This window comes from Diplotaxodon limnothrissa, linkage group LG1, assembly GCF_057381915.1.
Source record: "Diplotaxodon limnothrissa isolate DT_005_m linkage group LG1, D_limnothrissa_male_GT1.1, whole genome shotgun sequence".
Taxonomy (NCBI): Eukaryota; Metazoa; Chordata; class Actinopteri; order Cichliformes; family Cichlidae; genus Diplotaxodon; species Diplotaxodon limnothrissa.
The window spans coordinates 11589441-11605620 of NC_140596.1; the positions used below are offsets into that span (position 1 = coordinate 11589441).

At 40.5% G+C, this 16180-nt stretch overlaps 1 protein-coding gene across 3 annotated transcripts in view; it reads left to right on the plus strand.

Annotated features, from left to right (window-relative positions):
• The first annotated feature begins 4781 nt into the window (after positions 1-4781).
• The window catches only part of shf (Src homology 2 domain containing F), a 98715-nt gene continuing 87316 nt past the window's right edge, over positions 4782-16180 (plus strand). For all 3 annotated transcript variants that reach the window (XM_085365285.1, XM_085365137.1, XM_085365211.1), the window contains exon 1: positions 4782-5482. In XM_085365285.1, the coding sequence (XP_085221411.1) occupies positions 5051-5482 (432 nt within the window). In that variant the 5' untranslated portion in view covers positions 4782-5050. The remainder of the gene's footprint in view (positions 5483-16180) is intronic.

Sequence of the window (16180 nt, forward strand, 5' to 3'; positions counted from 1 at the left end):
TAAAGTGGTGGGTGGGTTCTTTTACACTTTGAGAGAAGCCAATTGAGTCTAATAACAGATTAAATGCCATGTTGAGCCTGTAATTTTTAGCATCTACATGAATGTGGACGATAGATGATAACAAGTAAGACTGGTTTCTGAGATTCACAGCTGGGGTGGACAGGTTAAGCATCAGGCTTTCAAATGAATTAAAAGTCTGTCTTGGTCTTTCGTGTGAAAAATTGCTGCCACACCGTCCCCTCGCCCTGTGCTTCGAGATTTCTGGTAGTTAGAATGACTCGGGGGTGTTGATTCATTTAAACGAACATAATCATCCTGCTGCAACCAGGTTTCTGTAAGGCAGAGTAAATCGATTTGTTGATCAATTATTAAGTCATGTACTAACAGAGACTTGGAGGAGAGAGACCTAATATTTAATAATCCACATTTCACTGTTTTACTCTTTGGTTCAGATGTGGATACTGTATTGTTCTTTCTTTGTGATTTTTTTATGTTTAAGTTGTTTATTGCTGGTTTTTAGTTTGTTTTTGTCTGTTTGGGAGCTGACACAGTCTCAATGGAGATGGGTTTTTTGGGGGGTAACAGGAGGAGAGAAGCTGCAGAGCGGTGTGTAAGACTGCAACTCTGCTTCCTGGTCCCAACTCTGGATAGTCATATTTTGGGGGGTTTAATAAATTTGTCCATATTTCTGGAAATGAGAGCTGCTCCATCCAAAGTGGGATGGATACCGTCCATCCTAACAAGACCAGTTTTCCTCCAGAAGGTTTGCCAATTATCTATGAAGCCCACATCGTTTTTTGGACACCACTCAGACAGCCAGCAATTTAAGGAGAACATGCAGCTAAACATGTCACTCCTGGTCTGGTCTGATTGGGGAGGGGACCAGAGAAAACTACAGAGTCCAACATTGTTTATATAATGTACATCCCCACCTACATCTGAACAGATGGAAAGATCCACATTTAAGTCAAATTAGTAATTATAGTAATTATAATTATGATGCATTCAGAGCACCAGTCTGCAGCAGCCATCGTTTCTTTAACATTCAAAGATGACATACATGCTGTTGCTAAAGGAGGTAGCTTTTAAGCTCCCAGTGTTTGTTCTGATTGACAGCCATGGGAAAGCAAGCACAGTCAGACTAAAAAAAAAAAAAAGCATAACACTGACGCACACAGAGACACAAGGGATGAAACCCCACAGAATAGCATGCATGTATTGGTGCTCTAACCTCTTCTGTATATATTACATCACTTTTGTTCCGAACTCCATTTTTGGTTTGGGCACTGAACTTGTAGAGGTTGTATCTTAAATTTCATTTTGACATTTCGTAATGTAGAGTCTCTAGACATGTTATATACTGGATTAAAGCCTATATTTGACTGGTGTCATGTGTTTAATACCACTAAATCTGTACCAGTGCATATCTTTGTAAAGATAATGGATTAGCTACTGTATGTTTCTCTACTGATTCCCTACTGATTATGGTTGAAAGCAATGGTTTAACTTCAGTGTTTAACTGGTCCTCAGTAGGGCAACAAGTTATGTTAAGCATACTTTCTGTTTATCAGCAGTTGCTTCCCTTCATTTCAAACTGTTCCTGCAGTACATTCACAATGGGAGCTTCACAGTCCGACCACTGTCTTCCGCTGTCTACATGAGCAATAAGATATTGATTTTTTTGCTTGAGGATCTTGTTGTTGATGGACAGTAGACTTTAGTGTTTATTTAGCAAAAGAGACCTGGTGGACTCAGATTTTTTAAAAACAAACAAAAAAAGCAGTGGTGGTAAGAACACGGTGTATATGTGCCAGTGTGGGTGCATGAAAAAGCAGTGAGAACCATTTAGAAAATGCAAAGCAGAGAAAAATAAACATTACATTGATTTTTTGTGTGTATGTGTGTGTGTGTGTGTGTTTGCTACATTTATTTTAGGTGTCAGGAAGCCAACAATGGTCTTGTGTGCTACAGCACAATTTAGCATGACAACAGTGTGTTTTGCATGCAAATATGATTAGGATTCTTTTAAGCTGTTTTCATGTCATCTTGGATTTTGCTCATTACCACTGAGAAATGTATTAGTCAAACTGAACATAAACATACATATTTATATAGAGTGCTTCAGTTATTTCCTCAGCAATTTTTCACATACTGTAATTTCTTTTCAGCTGGTTTATTTCACAGATTCACAGCATAAGTGAGAAGGATTACCAGCTTCTTTTCATATGCAAAGCTTAAATGCTACCAAAAACATTTTTAAAGGATTTGCGAGTAGTTATTGCTGAGCTGTTGTGATAATAAAACATGCAATTACAATATTGAAAACAGTGAGCTTAGAAGATGCTGAACTGTCTATAAAAACTGTTGTATCTTAACACAAAACATTAAGTTAAATGAAACTCTAAAAATATAAAAATGGAGACTACATAGCCTAGTTTCATATTTAGTTGATATGACTTTTTAAAGTTTTTCTTATTTTTTTCAGCCGTCACTGGGGCATTTTCTCTTCCCACATTTTCAGAGCCAGCAGATGTAAAGAGGAAAATAAACTTGTCATATGTCTTGCACTGCATATCAAACATTTGAGTTGCCAGCAGTAACTCCTGAATGCATTAATATTCACCTGGAGCAAACCTAAGCTGTCATCTTGTCTGAACTCTGTAGATGAAAATCCTGCCATGCTAACACCCCTATTACTGTCACCTCGATGAAAGGAAAGTTTGCACCAGATCCTCTAAGTAACTTGTTTTTAATTAGTAGCACTTTGTTGATGATACTCGCAGTTCATTTAGACAGCAAATAACTTGTGCAGTATCAAATGATCACTAGAATAACAGATTCCCTTTTAGATTAAATGCAAATGTGGGAATGTAAGCAGTTTAGCATATTAATCAAACACTGCCGAAATTCTGACTCAGTCCATTTCTTTTAAAGAAGGGGTTGTCACTTCTGTAAGTATGAAAGGTTTTTCTGTCTGTTCTTGTGAGAAGTACTCATATTTTTGCCAATAAACTACCAACATTTCTGACACGGTTTTAATACTATGGTTTAAGCAGGATCCTATATATCCATCCATACGTACATCACCTTTCTTCAGCTTATTTACCAGGGCTGTGGGGAGGCTGGAGCCTCAATACTATATCTTCAGAAATTAATTTTTATCAAACCCTGCTTTTGAAGGCTCCATAAGACTCTATTTGAATCCTATGAGGTGCTGGATTACAGGGTTTGCATTTTAAATAGTGTTGTTGAAGGCAGCCGGAGAAAACTGGTGAATGCATTTGCAGCAGTGGGACAAAGGATCTGTAATATCAAGCCTGGCAACCTAAATGACACACCTGCTCTTGCCTAACACTGATCCTCTTAGACCTATAGGAGGAGACAGGTTATTAGCTAGCATCACTCTCTGTACTTATTACATTGTGAGTCCGAATAAATGCAGCAGAGCAGTTAAACATGCAGTGTGTACTGTAAAGGCAAACTTGAAATATACCTGAGGCCTAAATTATTGTCTTCTTCTGTTTGAAAGGCTATTTTTCCCAGAAATAAAAGAACAGTGCTGCAATAACTAAGCCTATCCCAACCCATTCCTTGTCTTTTAAAGATTTTTTAAATGCATAATACACTAGCTGATCAGTTCAATGCCCTGGCGGCAAGGTAAAATTGTCCTCGTAAAGTGCACGGGAATTACAATGGTCAGATTTTTTTTTATTTTTTTTTTTGCAAGTTGATTGTGCAGAAATGGCAGAATTTCAGGACAGAAATAATAGATTTAGTTTTGATCTCTAGAGCATGGAGTTGTCTCTCCCAGGGGCCTGCCAGGGTTAAACTCTGATCTGCACACCATGACTTGCTCAAGGCTATGTGTGTGGTGTTATTAAAAAGAAATATTGCTTCATAAAAACCTGCTGCGCTGCAGCCAGGACTCCCATTAATGCAGACTGTTGCTGTCTCTGGGAGGTGGAATGGGACTTTTTTTTTTCATCTGTCCTCCTATTGCAAAGGCAATTAGTGTTGTGGCCCCAAAACCCTATCAGTCAAATAGATTGAAAGACACATTGGAGAGAGATGTTTACTTGTATTGTTCCTTTAAACAAATCACATCCTCTACCCGTGGATTTGTATAATGGACTTAGCAGGAAGGTACGCAATTTTAGTTCAGGCTCTGGCTGGTCATTTGCAATGCAGTTTGCAATTAAAACGCACTGCAGTGGCCATCTGGACAAAAGAGCAACAAGAATAAGCAAATGACAGTTTACCCTTGAGCTCCACTGGTGAAAAAAGGTCTCTTTTTAATACTGCTTTATATGTCTGGACAACTGCACAAGAATGGGACAGGTCCTATTTATTTTAATGACTCAATTTCACTGGTAAGCTACCTCAAAGTCAACATAAACCGTTCCAACTATATGGCAGCAAGCGATTCATCAAGTATTGTCAAGGACCAGCAGTAAGTTTAAGAAACCTCCCTGTGTTATTCAACGGCTGCCTCACACCCAGAAGCTCAGACATGCTCTGCATTTACCAGAACATGTCCTCATGGATGCCAATAGAGAGACAAGCTAGAGATTAGACTCTACTTGGTTAGTACACAGAGGTGCGATTGTGCTTTCGACGGTTACGATAAGCTTCCCGAAGTCCGGTAGGTGGCAGTGCAGTGTTCTCAGGTAGGGAGGGCAGGTTGTGGAGGAGTGGGGGGGCGTGTGTTCCTCTTGCACAAGCGCTCGTATGTTGCTTAAACCTGACGTGGGTCGCAGCCGAGCGCTTAGAGCGACAGCGGCGTGTGTGCGCGCGAGAGTGTGTGCGTGTGTGTGACGGGGACAGAGTTGCGGCAGGGCAGATCAGAAAGTGCCTGTAGCTATTCTTTGGCCGGCTCGCGCAGTCCTCTTTGGACCGCCAGAGTCGCACGAGACTGGCGACACGCTCCGAAGCCAGTCGGCTGGCCGCGTGTGACCCGAGAATCCCTCACTGATGACCAGACTCGGGCTGCTCTGGCACGAAAGGTGGAACTAAACTACATGAATTGATTTGAGAGCGATGAACTGGCAGCATGGCCAAGTGGTTCAAGGAGCACCTAGGATTCAAAACTACCAAAACACCACCACCGGCTCCTCCGAAACCGGACTACAGACACTGTCACACCGGTGTGCCCGGTGCGCCTGGCTTCCAACAAACAAGCTCCGGGACCACCTTTCCGAGTCCCGCTCAGCCGGACATCCTCGCTGCCTACAAACTACAAAAGGACCTGGATTTCGAGGATCCGTACACTCCAGGTGGAAATATCTCATTCCCCCCGAGCTTGAACACTGTGGGGTCACCGGATATCAAGTATGTGTCACCAAAGCACCGACTTATCAAGGTGGAAACAATCGAAAAGAGCAGCCCAGCTCCCGGCGGGGGTGTCACGGTCACCCAGGCTGTCCCCGTAGGGAGCGTTAAATCTCCTACTTCACCTCCCTCGGACCTCGACAACAAGGAGAAGGTGGGTAAAGTTTGGTCCTTTCAGCCTGCCCCCGAGTCGTATACAGAGCAACAACTTTCTGCCTCCCACTAATATTTGTATGTGAACAAATCGTTTCCCTCAAAACCAAATTAGAGCTATTTCGTTTAAAACTTTACTCAAGGGAAAACGTGTGTGGTGAACATGGCACTTTACTGCTGTGAGGAATTAATCGTCACAACCGGCAGAACTTGTTATCACAATCGCACAACGGCTTTCCACCAGAATTGCGACATCAGCCCCTGTAAAAAGCTACACCACAGAGACTGTATGCCGTATGATAAATAGCTCAGTTTGTCAGCTGATATGCCCGGTTTTCATTTTAATGCAAAAAATGATCTTTCGCTCACCTTTTGAGCCTTCACGTGCAGACGCACTGCTGTCAGCCCATCTGTAGCTTCTTCTCGAGCAACTGTGATCTCGACAGTGGCTTTAATTGAACTTTAATCTAATCTTGTTTATCTAGACAGACCAATTTAGCGAATGTTCATTGCAGTAAAGCCTGCTGTCTTAGAGGGAAATTACTTGTGATGAGTTTATGGATATATTATGCTCTAATTTGATCCTCTCCTGGCTCTGCCAGCACATACTTCGCACCTTTTGCTTTTTTAACTTTCTCAGAGTGAATGTGGAGACTGACAGCCAGACAACACGCTGTGCCTTGGAGCATGCTGTCATGCCAGGCTTCTCAGGAATCCATGCACTGGGCTTATTTGGAGAAAGCTGAGATGTTTGGTATTAGTGGGCGTAAGGACATGTGGTTTTATAAGATTGATCCAGTTTAAGAATATTTTCAGTCTCTGCATACCTTGTTAACTGAAACCTGTGCTCATAACTCAGAGCACGCCTCAGTCACCTCTCTTATAAAATTTTTGCGTGCCTCTTGGCTTCACCTGCATGTTACTTCCTCCAGCACCTTTCACACTTGTCTTGTGACATTTGGAGTGTTCAACACTTTCATTTATACTCCAGTGTGTCTGCAGCCTGCCACAAGAGTGTTGCGCGAAGGAAGTCCAGGTTTAATGACGCGCAAGAAGATTGTTACCATCCCCTGAATTTCCCATATACCCTCAACACAAAAAACAGGAACCAAGTGAAACTCATAAAATGATATTCTGTTTCAGTGTTTGTTTTCCCACACTGTCAGCTCGTTTTCTTTTTTTTCCTATTTTTTTTATCAGACCTCATTAACTTGGTATGCCGGTTTGAGAATCAGGCAGCTATGTGTTATCAGAAGAAAAAGCAGGAAATGAAAATACACAGTTTTAACCAGGCACTGCAGCTGTTCTAGCTGATTAAAGAAATTACAGTTGTCTCTTGTTAATTGAAGCTTATTTAGATCTCACTAATTTAGAATTACACTTGCATCTGTGCTTCACCTCTCTCCCCATATGTGCACACATGGCTTTAATGTACAGACAATTGATGGCATAGTATGGGCTAAATACCTCACGCCGAGAAGCATGTTTGGTGTTATAGATGAGCTAAATCAATACTGACAGCTGGGGAGCTTAAGCAGTATGTCAAGAGAAGGTTTTTAAGGCTTTCTTGTCAGGTGATGAAGTTTCAATAAAAACGTGCAGTAACGGAGAGAGGAGTGAGATGAAGTAGCAAAAATAGCTGCCAAAAAATATTACACTGTTTCACAAATCTTTCCCCCACAAAAAAACACGGGTATGTCCCATATATTTACTTCTCTAAATGATGGATGAGAAATTTGGAGAAAAGCCCTTGAAATGCCGTAAGCTACGCTCCTTAACTTCCTGAAAGAGCATTGTGAGGCTTTTGTGAGGATTACATTTTGTGTGGAAGCTGAGGATTTCTTTTCCGACTGTTGCCGGCCACGGTAATTGTTTGTAAATCCTTGTTAAAGGGATTCTCCTGGTGTGGATTTTAAAAATGCTGTTAATGAAGTTGTGTGTTCCATCAATCTCTGCAGTAAGCCTAATGTTAAGAGGTTAAAGGTAGGTGGTCGTCTTTGTGAGTTCTTCGTGTTTAACAGTTTCATAGCTATTTTTCTTTAGGCATTGTGTTACCACAAATGTAGGGGTATCTGCATAATGATAAAAAGAAGTGTGTTTCCACCTTGTAGCACATATCTAAGCGTAGATTCCCAGTCATAGTGATAGTTATTTGTCTTGCTGCAGACTAAATGCTGACTGCTAGGAGACTCTGTAAAAAGCGCACAAGTGCCTTAACAGCACTGCTCAGTTACATTGATGTTTTAATTACTTGACTCATGAATTCTAATTATATCACTGCTTGCCTAATGCCTGAAATGCCAATAGCAGAGTGGAGTGAATTTTCTGAAGTGAGAACACTGTATCTATTCTTACAATTTCAAAGTGTTCCATTTCATCTCATAAAATTTCAAATAATCTTTTTGCGCTTACTTTGATTTGCACTTTTAACATGGAGTTTTATGCAGACTATGGCGTTTAACTCATAGATTAATATTTTCAAAGTATTGTGATGCATTTTGTTTTTAATGATGCCAAGCCCTTCATGGTACAGTGAGCTGAGAGAGATGATCAATTATCATCCTGCCTTGGAGATAATTAAAGGCCTCATCTCCCAGCTCATCGCTCTACTCAGCACTAACTTAACTTCTCTCAAGGACACCCAAAAGTGGTGATGAGCTCCATTTGAAAATGTGTAAACAAAAGCAATAACGGAGAGCTGACAGGGTGCTCCATCTGGGCGGAGTGGTGCCTGTCGTCATCATCGGTATCTGTCAATGCACCTGGGAAACGGCTGTTCCATCTAACTTTGGCTCTTTTTACTGCCCGTAGTACCTTTGATTCAGTGATCCCACAAGCCAGCTTGTATTTCTGTCTATAGAAATGAGTAGTTGGATCAGGCTTGCAGACAGTTGTTGTGCAGCCTGCAGAGGCATCTGGATAGACAGATATCCTCTATGCTTATTTTCCTTCTGTGCACCTTTTTACAAGACCTCACTCTGAATTTCAATAGATTTTGCTGGAGGAGAAAAAACTGTGGTATACCCTCCCAAGATCGGTAGTGTTTTTCGCATTCTTGGAGGATATAAGAACGTACTATGTGCTGCTAGTGTCTTCCATTACCAACAGATAGTACAGCCCCCCCCCCAAAAAAAAAAAAAATCACTTGTCACTGCTTTTACTCAAGTTCCCATTAATATGTTCCCTTGTATCTGAACTGGATTGGTGAACAGTTGTCGATAAATGCAATGAGAGACTGATACACAGAGATTCCTACATTTGCTAGGGTTAAAATCCAATCTTATCAGCCATATGCATTAAAAGTGATCAGCTTGGGAAAAGTTAATGTGCTATTTCTTATTTTTTTTAACTTTACCATAGCATTCACGTATAGCTGTTGTCTTGGGGTAAAGTTTAGGGATTGTATTACTATAAAAAGGTCGGGAATGCAAAAACATCAAACTTGGTACGAGTTCATATACTTCTACCGACACATTTCCTTGTCTTTTGCATTGGTCAGACTGTCTGGACTGCATGCACATTACACTGCCGGTAGTGCATGTTTAATCTCCGCTCAGCTTCATTTCCCCACACCCTGAATATTTCCGCTTGGCCTTTCACCCTGGCACTCCAGACATCAGTGGAGTTGTATAAATGCATCCCACTGGCCTTTCACGGTCTCATCTCTGCCAGTGATAGGAAAAATGTCAAGCACAAACATCAATATCACCTGGGTCTGCGAGAGTGCTTTTCTTCAGGGAGCCAGAAAATGGATGAAAACATGAGAGCCCATCATGTTTTGTTATAGCTCACCTTTTACTTGCAGTTCTCTGGCTTTTTGTATCAGACGGAGGCTGGCGAGGTTGATAGCAGGCCTGACTGGTTGTTGGAGCAGTGCGGTTTGGCAGCTGTTTCTCTAGTCTTTCACGAACCTATTTGTGTTCGCTCAGTTGGAAGAATATATAATAACTCTTAATAACTGTAAACCATCTCTACCATCAACTGTTGAAGGTGTTTCTGGGGCAGATAACATTGCAGCATTATGGAGACAGCATTACAGTGCGTTGTTTAACTGTATAAAAAGTGATCCATATGAGGACAATCTTGACATGAGTAATGACACAATAAGTGTAAGGACACATGAAGTATATGAAGCCATTCATAGGTTGTCTGATAATAAATCCTCTGGTTTGGATCACATCACTGCAGAACATTTAAAACATGCTAGTTTAAGGCTAGCTCCTCTTTTAGCACTCTGTTTCACTGGGTTTATGATTCATGGCATATTACCAGACTCAATGCTGTGTATTTTACTGGTACCAGTTATGAAAGACAAAGCTGCAAAAGTGAGCTGTTTGGATAATTACAGGCCGATTGCACTAGCCAGTATTTTATCTAAGGTGTTAGAAAGAATCCTGTTTGATAGAGTTAGTGTGTTCATCTCTTCTCTGGATAATCAGTTTGGCTTTAAACCAAAGCACGGCACTGACATGTGCATATATGCACTCAAGGAAATAGTCAGGTTGTATAGGGCTAAAAATTCATCTGTCCTCATGTGTTTCATTGATGCCTCTAAGGCTTTTGATCGAGTGAACCACAGAAAACTTTTTGATAAATTGAAGACACGGGGAGTTCCTCAATACATTGTGAGGATTCTCTCTTACTGGTACGCTCATCAGAACATGCAGGTTAAATGGGGAAGCAGTATTTCTGCCCCCTTTGGTGTCAGCAATGGTGTCAGACAGGGTGGGATTTTGTCTCCAATTTTATTTAATTTATATGTCGATGATTTGTCCATACAGCTGAGAGCCTGTAACACTGGGTGTATATTAGGTGAAGCACTGATAAATCATCTTATGTATGCAGATGACCTGGTTGTTTTTAGTCCAAGCAGTGCTGGGTTACAGGATCTTCTTAATGTCTGTACTGAATATGGTGTGCAATATGACATTGAGTACAATGCTGCTAAAAGTGCTGTTTTGATATGTAGAACCAAGCAGGATAAACAGCTAAATTTCCCTTTGTTTAAACTGGCACAAAAAACTCTTGAAGTTCATAAAAAGGTGAAATACCTCGGTCACTTTATTACTGAGCAAATGAATGATGATGATGACATATACAGACAACGATGTAAGCTCTATGTGCAGGCAAATACTATTGCACGCAAATTCAGCTTTTGTTCACTTCCAGTTAAAGTGGCTTTGTTTAAAGCGTATTGCACACCGCTATATACTGCCCCCTTGTGGTCATCCTACAAACAATGTAGCATGCAGAAGCTGCATGTTGCATATAATGATGCGATGAGAATCCTTTGCAGGATACCTAGAAGTGGTAGTGCCAGTCAGATGTTTGTAGCTGTGGGTGTCTGGACTTTTAAAGCACTTTTAAGAAAGTTAATGTTCAGTTTTAGAGAACGACTGGATGGTTCGAGTAACAGTATAATTTTAGCACTTACAGATCCGACAGTGAGTGGTTCCCGTTACTCATCCAGTCTCAGAAAGCACTGGTTAAAGTGTTTGTGTATTTATTGATTTATTTTAAGTAATTGTGTTTTATGTATATTATGGTTTTATATTTTTACAAATGCTTTATATACTTATTTATATACATATATATATTTAATGGTGTACCTTGTGTTGTGTGTGTGGGGGGGGGGAGTTGTGTGTGTGTGTGTTTCTTGTCTTGTTTTTATGGACATGTAGTCTGCCAATAAAGATTGAATTGAATTGAAAATTGAATTGAATATCTTAAAGTCATGTCTTTCGTATGTTGAATTGTTGAATAAATATAGTATAATGAAATTATTGTATAGCAGTACTAAAAAGGGATGTGTGGTGTTTTTTGTTGTTTTTTTTCCACTGCTGTGACAATTTTATGCCCAAGTTGAAATAATCAACAGATTGGTGTGAAAGCTGTGTCGTGCTGTCTTGTGTTTTGCAGCTGCTGTTTCTCATAATCATGCTCGGTAGTTGCGGGCACATTGTGACTCACTATTTTGATAAATTGTGTTAAACTGTGTCACATAATTAAGTTTGCGTGTTGTTATGGCTTTTCTGAATCATAGCAATGAGGACTAGACAGTGATGTTACTGGTGAGATATGCCAAGCTTGATTGTAAGAGTGTTTTCTTCATTTCCACTTTGACCCATGTATCCACTAAAGGGCTCAGGAATGCCTTGAATTTCCTGAGTTATGCTAAGCATCTACAGCATTTTTTTTTTTTTAATCATACTGTCCAATAATAAGTTTTATTTGCCCTCTGCCACAGATGTAGTCTTTCATTCCAAACATTTTTTATACTCACCGTTTCTATGCTCTATTGTTGTTGATAACAGAGCTTTACAATGCATTCCTGACCTGAACAAGAATCTTAGAAGGGCTCTTTGAACGGAAGGAAGGATCACTGAGTTTAACAACTCAAATGTTTAAGCTCCACCTCGTCTAAAACAGTATGAGGTCATCTTGTTGTGGAAGATGTGAGCCATCATGTAACAGTTACTCTTTTAAAGTATGGAAAGGTTTTGCCTTTTGTCAAGATATCATTTTGGTGGAAACACAAATCCATTTAATTTACATCATGACATTGTAAGCTAACATCATTGAGTGTAATAACTAGCCATGGCTAAAGTGGATTTTTTGTTTTTTGTTTTTTTTCCCCAGCCATCCCACCACGTGCGCATAAAAGTTGTAGGCCTCGGGAATAATGGCCCTTAGCCATTGTTTGCTCATTTTCTTTTCTCTCCAACAGGGAACCTTCCTCCCACTTTAAAGAGTCCCGATGGAGTCTGTTGTGTTTGTTGCTCGATTTGCTTTTTCCAGCTTTGCGCCGAAACATCAGTCGTATAGTTCCACCAGGTCACAATTAGCCTGCAGACTAGTGCTGCAGCTCTGGCGGCTAGGGAGTTGTAGACACATGGCTCTGTTTTGTTTAATGACAGTGTGTGTAGCTGAGTGTACAAGCAGGCAGCCCTGGTCTGCAGGCAGATCGTCACACACAGATTAAAAGAGAAACAAATGAGTTTGCATGCCATCTGAGACACAAAGAGAGAATTTGCATAAAGCAGTGGCTTTTTGCCATATTTTTGCAAGCTCACTCTAACTCTGATTTAAAAGCCATGCAAACTTCATCTGTAACCAAATAGTTATTTTTTTTGCCTTGCTGTAGAGGTCCTAGAGATAGACTGATTTGCTTTTTTTCTTTTCTTTTCTTTTCTTTTCTTTTCTAATTTGGTGCATGCAAGTGGCTGCTGTTGTTTTTGTGTCACACTGCAGGAGGCAGCCAGACTTCCGTCTTGCAAACAGAGCTGCCCTGTGATCTAAGTGCCCACCAGGAAGCCGAACACTTCCATTTCTTCTGAGCGGGATTCCAGACTTTTCATTTCATGCATTCTTTGAATGAGAGAAGATTTGAGTAAAAGAAATAGAACTGCTGTAATGCTACTGCATCATTTATGCAGACAAGATAGTGTTTTACTCCTTTTGTTTCTTAAAATTAGTCTGTTTGTTTGTTTTTTTTAATCAGTTGTTTTGGTGATAAGATTAAAGGAATAGAATTAAACCACTGTCTGAAGTTGTATGGTAGCAAATGCAGAGTGGCTTGGTTGCTCCAGGATTAAGGAAGTGCTCCCTTCCTGACAGGAAGTGTTTACAACTTGGTGACATTCCCTTTTTAACTTGACAAGTTTGTGCTTGCCCTTCTTTTCTGGCTGCCTATTCTGCTTTTCCCTCTTTTAATAAAATGCTCCTGGTGGCTATTTTTACTTGAGAATTCTGAAAGTTTCAAGTGGCAAAAGGCACATAACTTTGTTGAAACAGAGTAGTGACTGTTCCTCAACCATCTGAACGTAGCCTTTCTTGCCGTTCGCTATGCTCCTTAGAGAGGTGGGAAGCCGCGTAGCAATAGCAGCGGTATGGAACTCCACCCTGCGCTAGCTCTATTGTCATAGTGGGCAGTGTATAGCAACCTTAGTACATCCTCACCAAGCAGAGGCAATCTGAGGCCACAGAGCTCCCAGTCTCAGTCAGCTCATCCTCACCTAGCGTGAAAACATTTCTAGCTTTGTTTAACGCCGCCAGTGTGTTTTGTTTTCCTCCCTGCTCAGTGAATCACACTTTCATAATCAAAGCTTCTTTCCCTGTGGATCCCATCGTGTTATTACATGAAGCCCTATTCTCCTGTTTGTCACTTTGTCTTATAGAAGCTATCACTAAAATATGGCGGTTTTTTTTACATGTACATTATGATAAAACCATCAAATGGGAGCATATTGCATTTTCACTGCAAATGCCAGCATAAACATTCAGTGGGCAGACAACTTTTTCTTTCCATCTTAAATTATTCTTATATCTTAAAACCGAGGCATTATATCGTAATGCCTGTAGTGTTGAGGACAAATTGTTTGTTCACACTAGCACAGGATTATCATATTTAATGAAAATTCCTACATTCCATCACAGTACCTGAATTATTCTTGACTCTTGTGTGGCACCACTTAGTGTATGTAGCAGAAACACTGCCAATAAATCTATCACACAAGGATGGGGACAGAGAAAGGAAATTGGATTTTGTCAAGCGTGTCGTCAAGTACTTAATCTTGAATATCTGTCACATATTAAAAGCAGCGTCCCCTCTACAGGGTGCAACCCGCTGGCTTCTCTCTCTCCCCCCCCCCCCCCCCCCCCCCCCCCCCTCCCTTCCCCTCGCTGGAGTTTTTAAGTGGCTGTGTGGAGTGCGTTTCAATGAAGGGGATCCTTGGGGACAGGTTGGGGTGTTTTCTGCTAACAAACTATGCATATGCATTTATCAGGAGATCGGGAAAGAGTAGGTAATTGCAGAAAAGTGGGGGTGCAGATTTAGCTCTTTATATATGTGAAATAATCCACACTGGATACTATTCGTGGAGTAGATCCGCAGGTAGATCCGCAGGAAATGTTGTTTGAGCAATTAATATAAGAGACCATGTCATAAAACATGCTTATATCTACTTACTTTTTGACCTGTAAAATTGATTGTTTAGTGGCTTAAATGTCACATTGTAGCTTGTTTGGATGATTTCTGAATCTTAATTTAAACCCTTACTTCTTGCCTTTTTCCAATGCCACCAAATTATTTTCTTACACTGTCTTTCTTCTGACTTTTTGAGCTTCCCCCAACAAGTCGATACAAAAAGCCATACATTTTTTTCAATAGCTAACGATGACTGGCTTAATAATTATTATAATCACTGAGAACAAGCTTTTGTTTCAAGTTAATTTTGTGAGCACTCTACATAAAATTAGGAAAAGGCACAAGACAGCTTTAATTGGAGCGATTGTTTAAATTGCCCTATTATTGTGGTCGAGGTTGCAGTGTTCTGTGTTAAGTACAACCAAAATGCAGTTTAGAGTGTAGAGGTTCTATAGCCTACTCTCATTTGCTTTTAAAGATGCTTTTGGGGAAGGTAATAATGTCTAAAAAGAACTCTGCACTACAAAGGCAGTACTTCAAAAATTACACTATGTGATTCTGTCAATCTCCCTTATTGAATTAGGATCTGTGAGAATCCTAATCCACTTGTAAATGGGATAAGGAAGGCAAATGATTTGATACTCATGATTGGCAGTTGTCTTAGTAAAGAAGTCTACTCACAGGTGGTGATGTTAAAGTGTGAAATGTGTGCTTTTCTGGGTCACTAGCAGCTGATTAGACTTGCTGAACATAGTTAAACCTTTAGTATAAAGGCACATGCTATACAGATATAAAACATACCATATTTAAAACCTACAAACACTGCACAAGTGTGTCTGCTCAAGTTGCACAAATGCACACATTGAGATGGGTTTCAGCAAGGCCTTGATCACTCCCAAAAGTGTTCGTTATCAGTCCACATTACTCATGAGTATCAACTATCCAAGTTGATTCTCGTGAGCTCACAAAGAACTTCCAGAACGTCTACTCTGAGCTGAAAAAAGATCACGAAAAGGTAAAAATAACATAGTCTTCTGTCATTTTTACTTGCTGTCATTGTGGTTGACAGTTGTATTTCTTCCTCTGTCTTTATTTCACTGCACAGTTAATGGTGCTCTCACAGTGCCGGTGTGGGGACGATCCAGGTGTACTTGATATCTTTTACATCCCCTTCCTTTCTGACTCAACTGTTTTCTACATTGCCGGATTGTCTCTCCACTGAATTGTGACGCATGGTATCAGTTTTGCTGTTGCTGCATCTGGAAGCATTCCCATGCAAACCATGATTAACAACAGCCTAAATCACTTGTGCCAAAAGAACCAGCTTCACCCTAGCTGGCGTGCGAAAGCCGCTCCACATGGGCAAGAGTGCAGAGATCAGAACAACATTTTAATGTGGTCTAAATCTTAACAGGGGTGGGGTGTAATAAATAAGTCAGCACCCACAATGCAGATGTCTGAGGACGACACGTGCACAACTGATGGCTGTGCATGGGCTGCAGTATTTTTGAGTATGCTAATAGTAGCTGCTGGTACACTAAATGGTGCTATGAAAAGAAAATGAAAGGGGCTTCTGTTTATTTTACAGCGCGACTCCTGATCAGGCTATAAATGCTCTGAAGAAGTGTGGGGGGTGTTTTTATCTTGTTTCCTTCGAAGTCTCCATTTTTTTTTCTTGCCTTGCTGATGCATGTTTACTGACACTGAATTGCTGCTCTCGACTGATTCTCCAATTAGATTAAAAGCAAATCAAATGAACACACCTTGAAATAA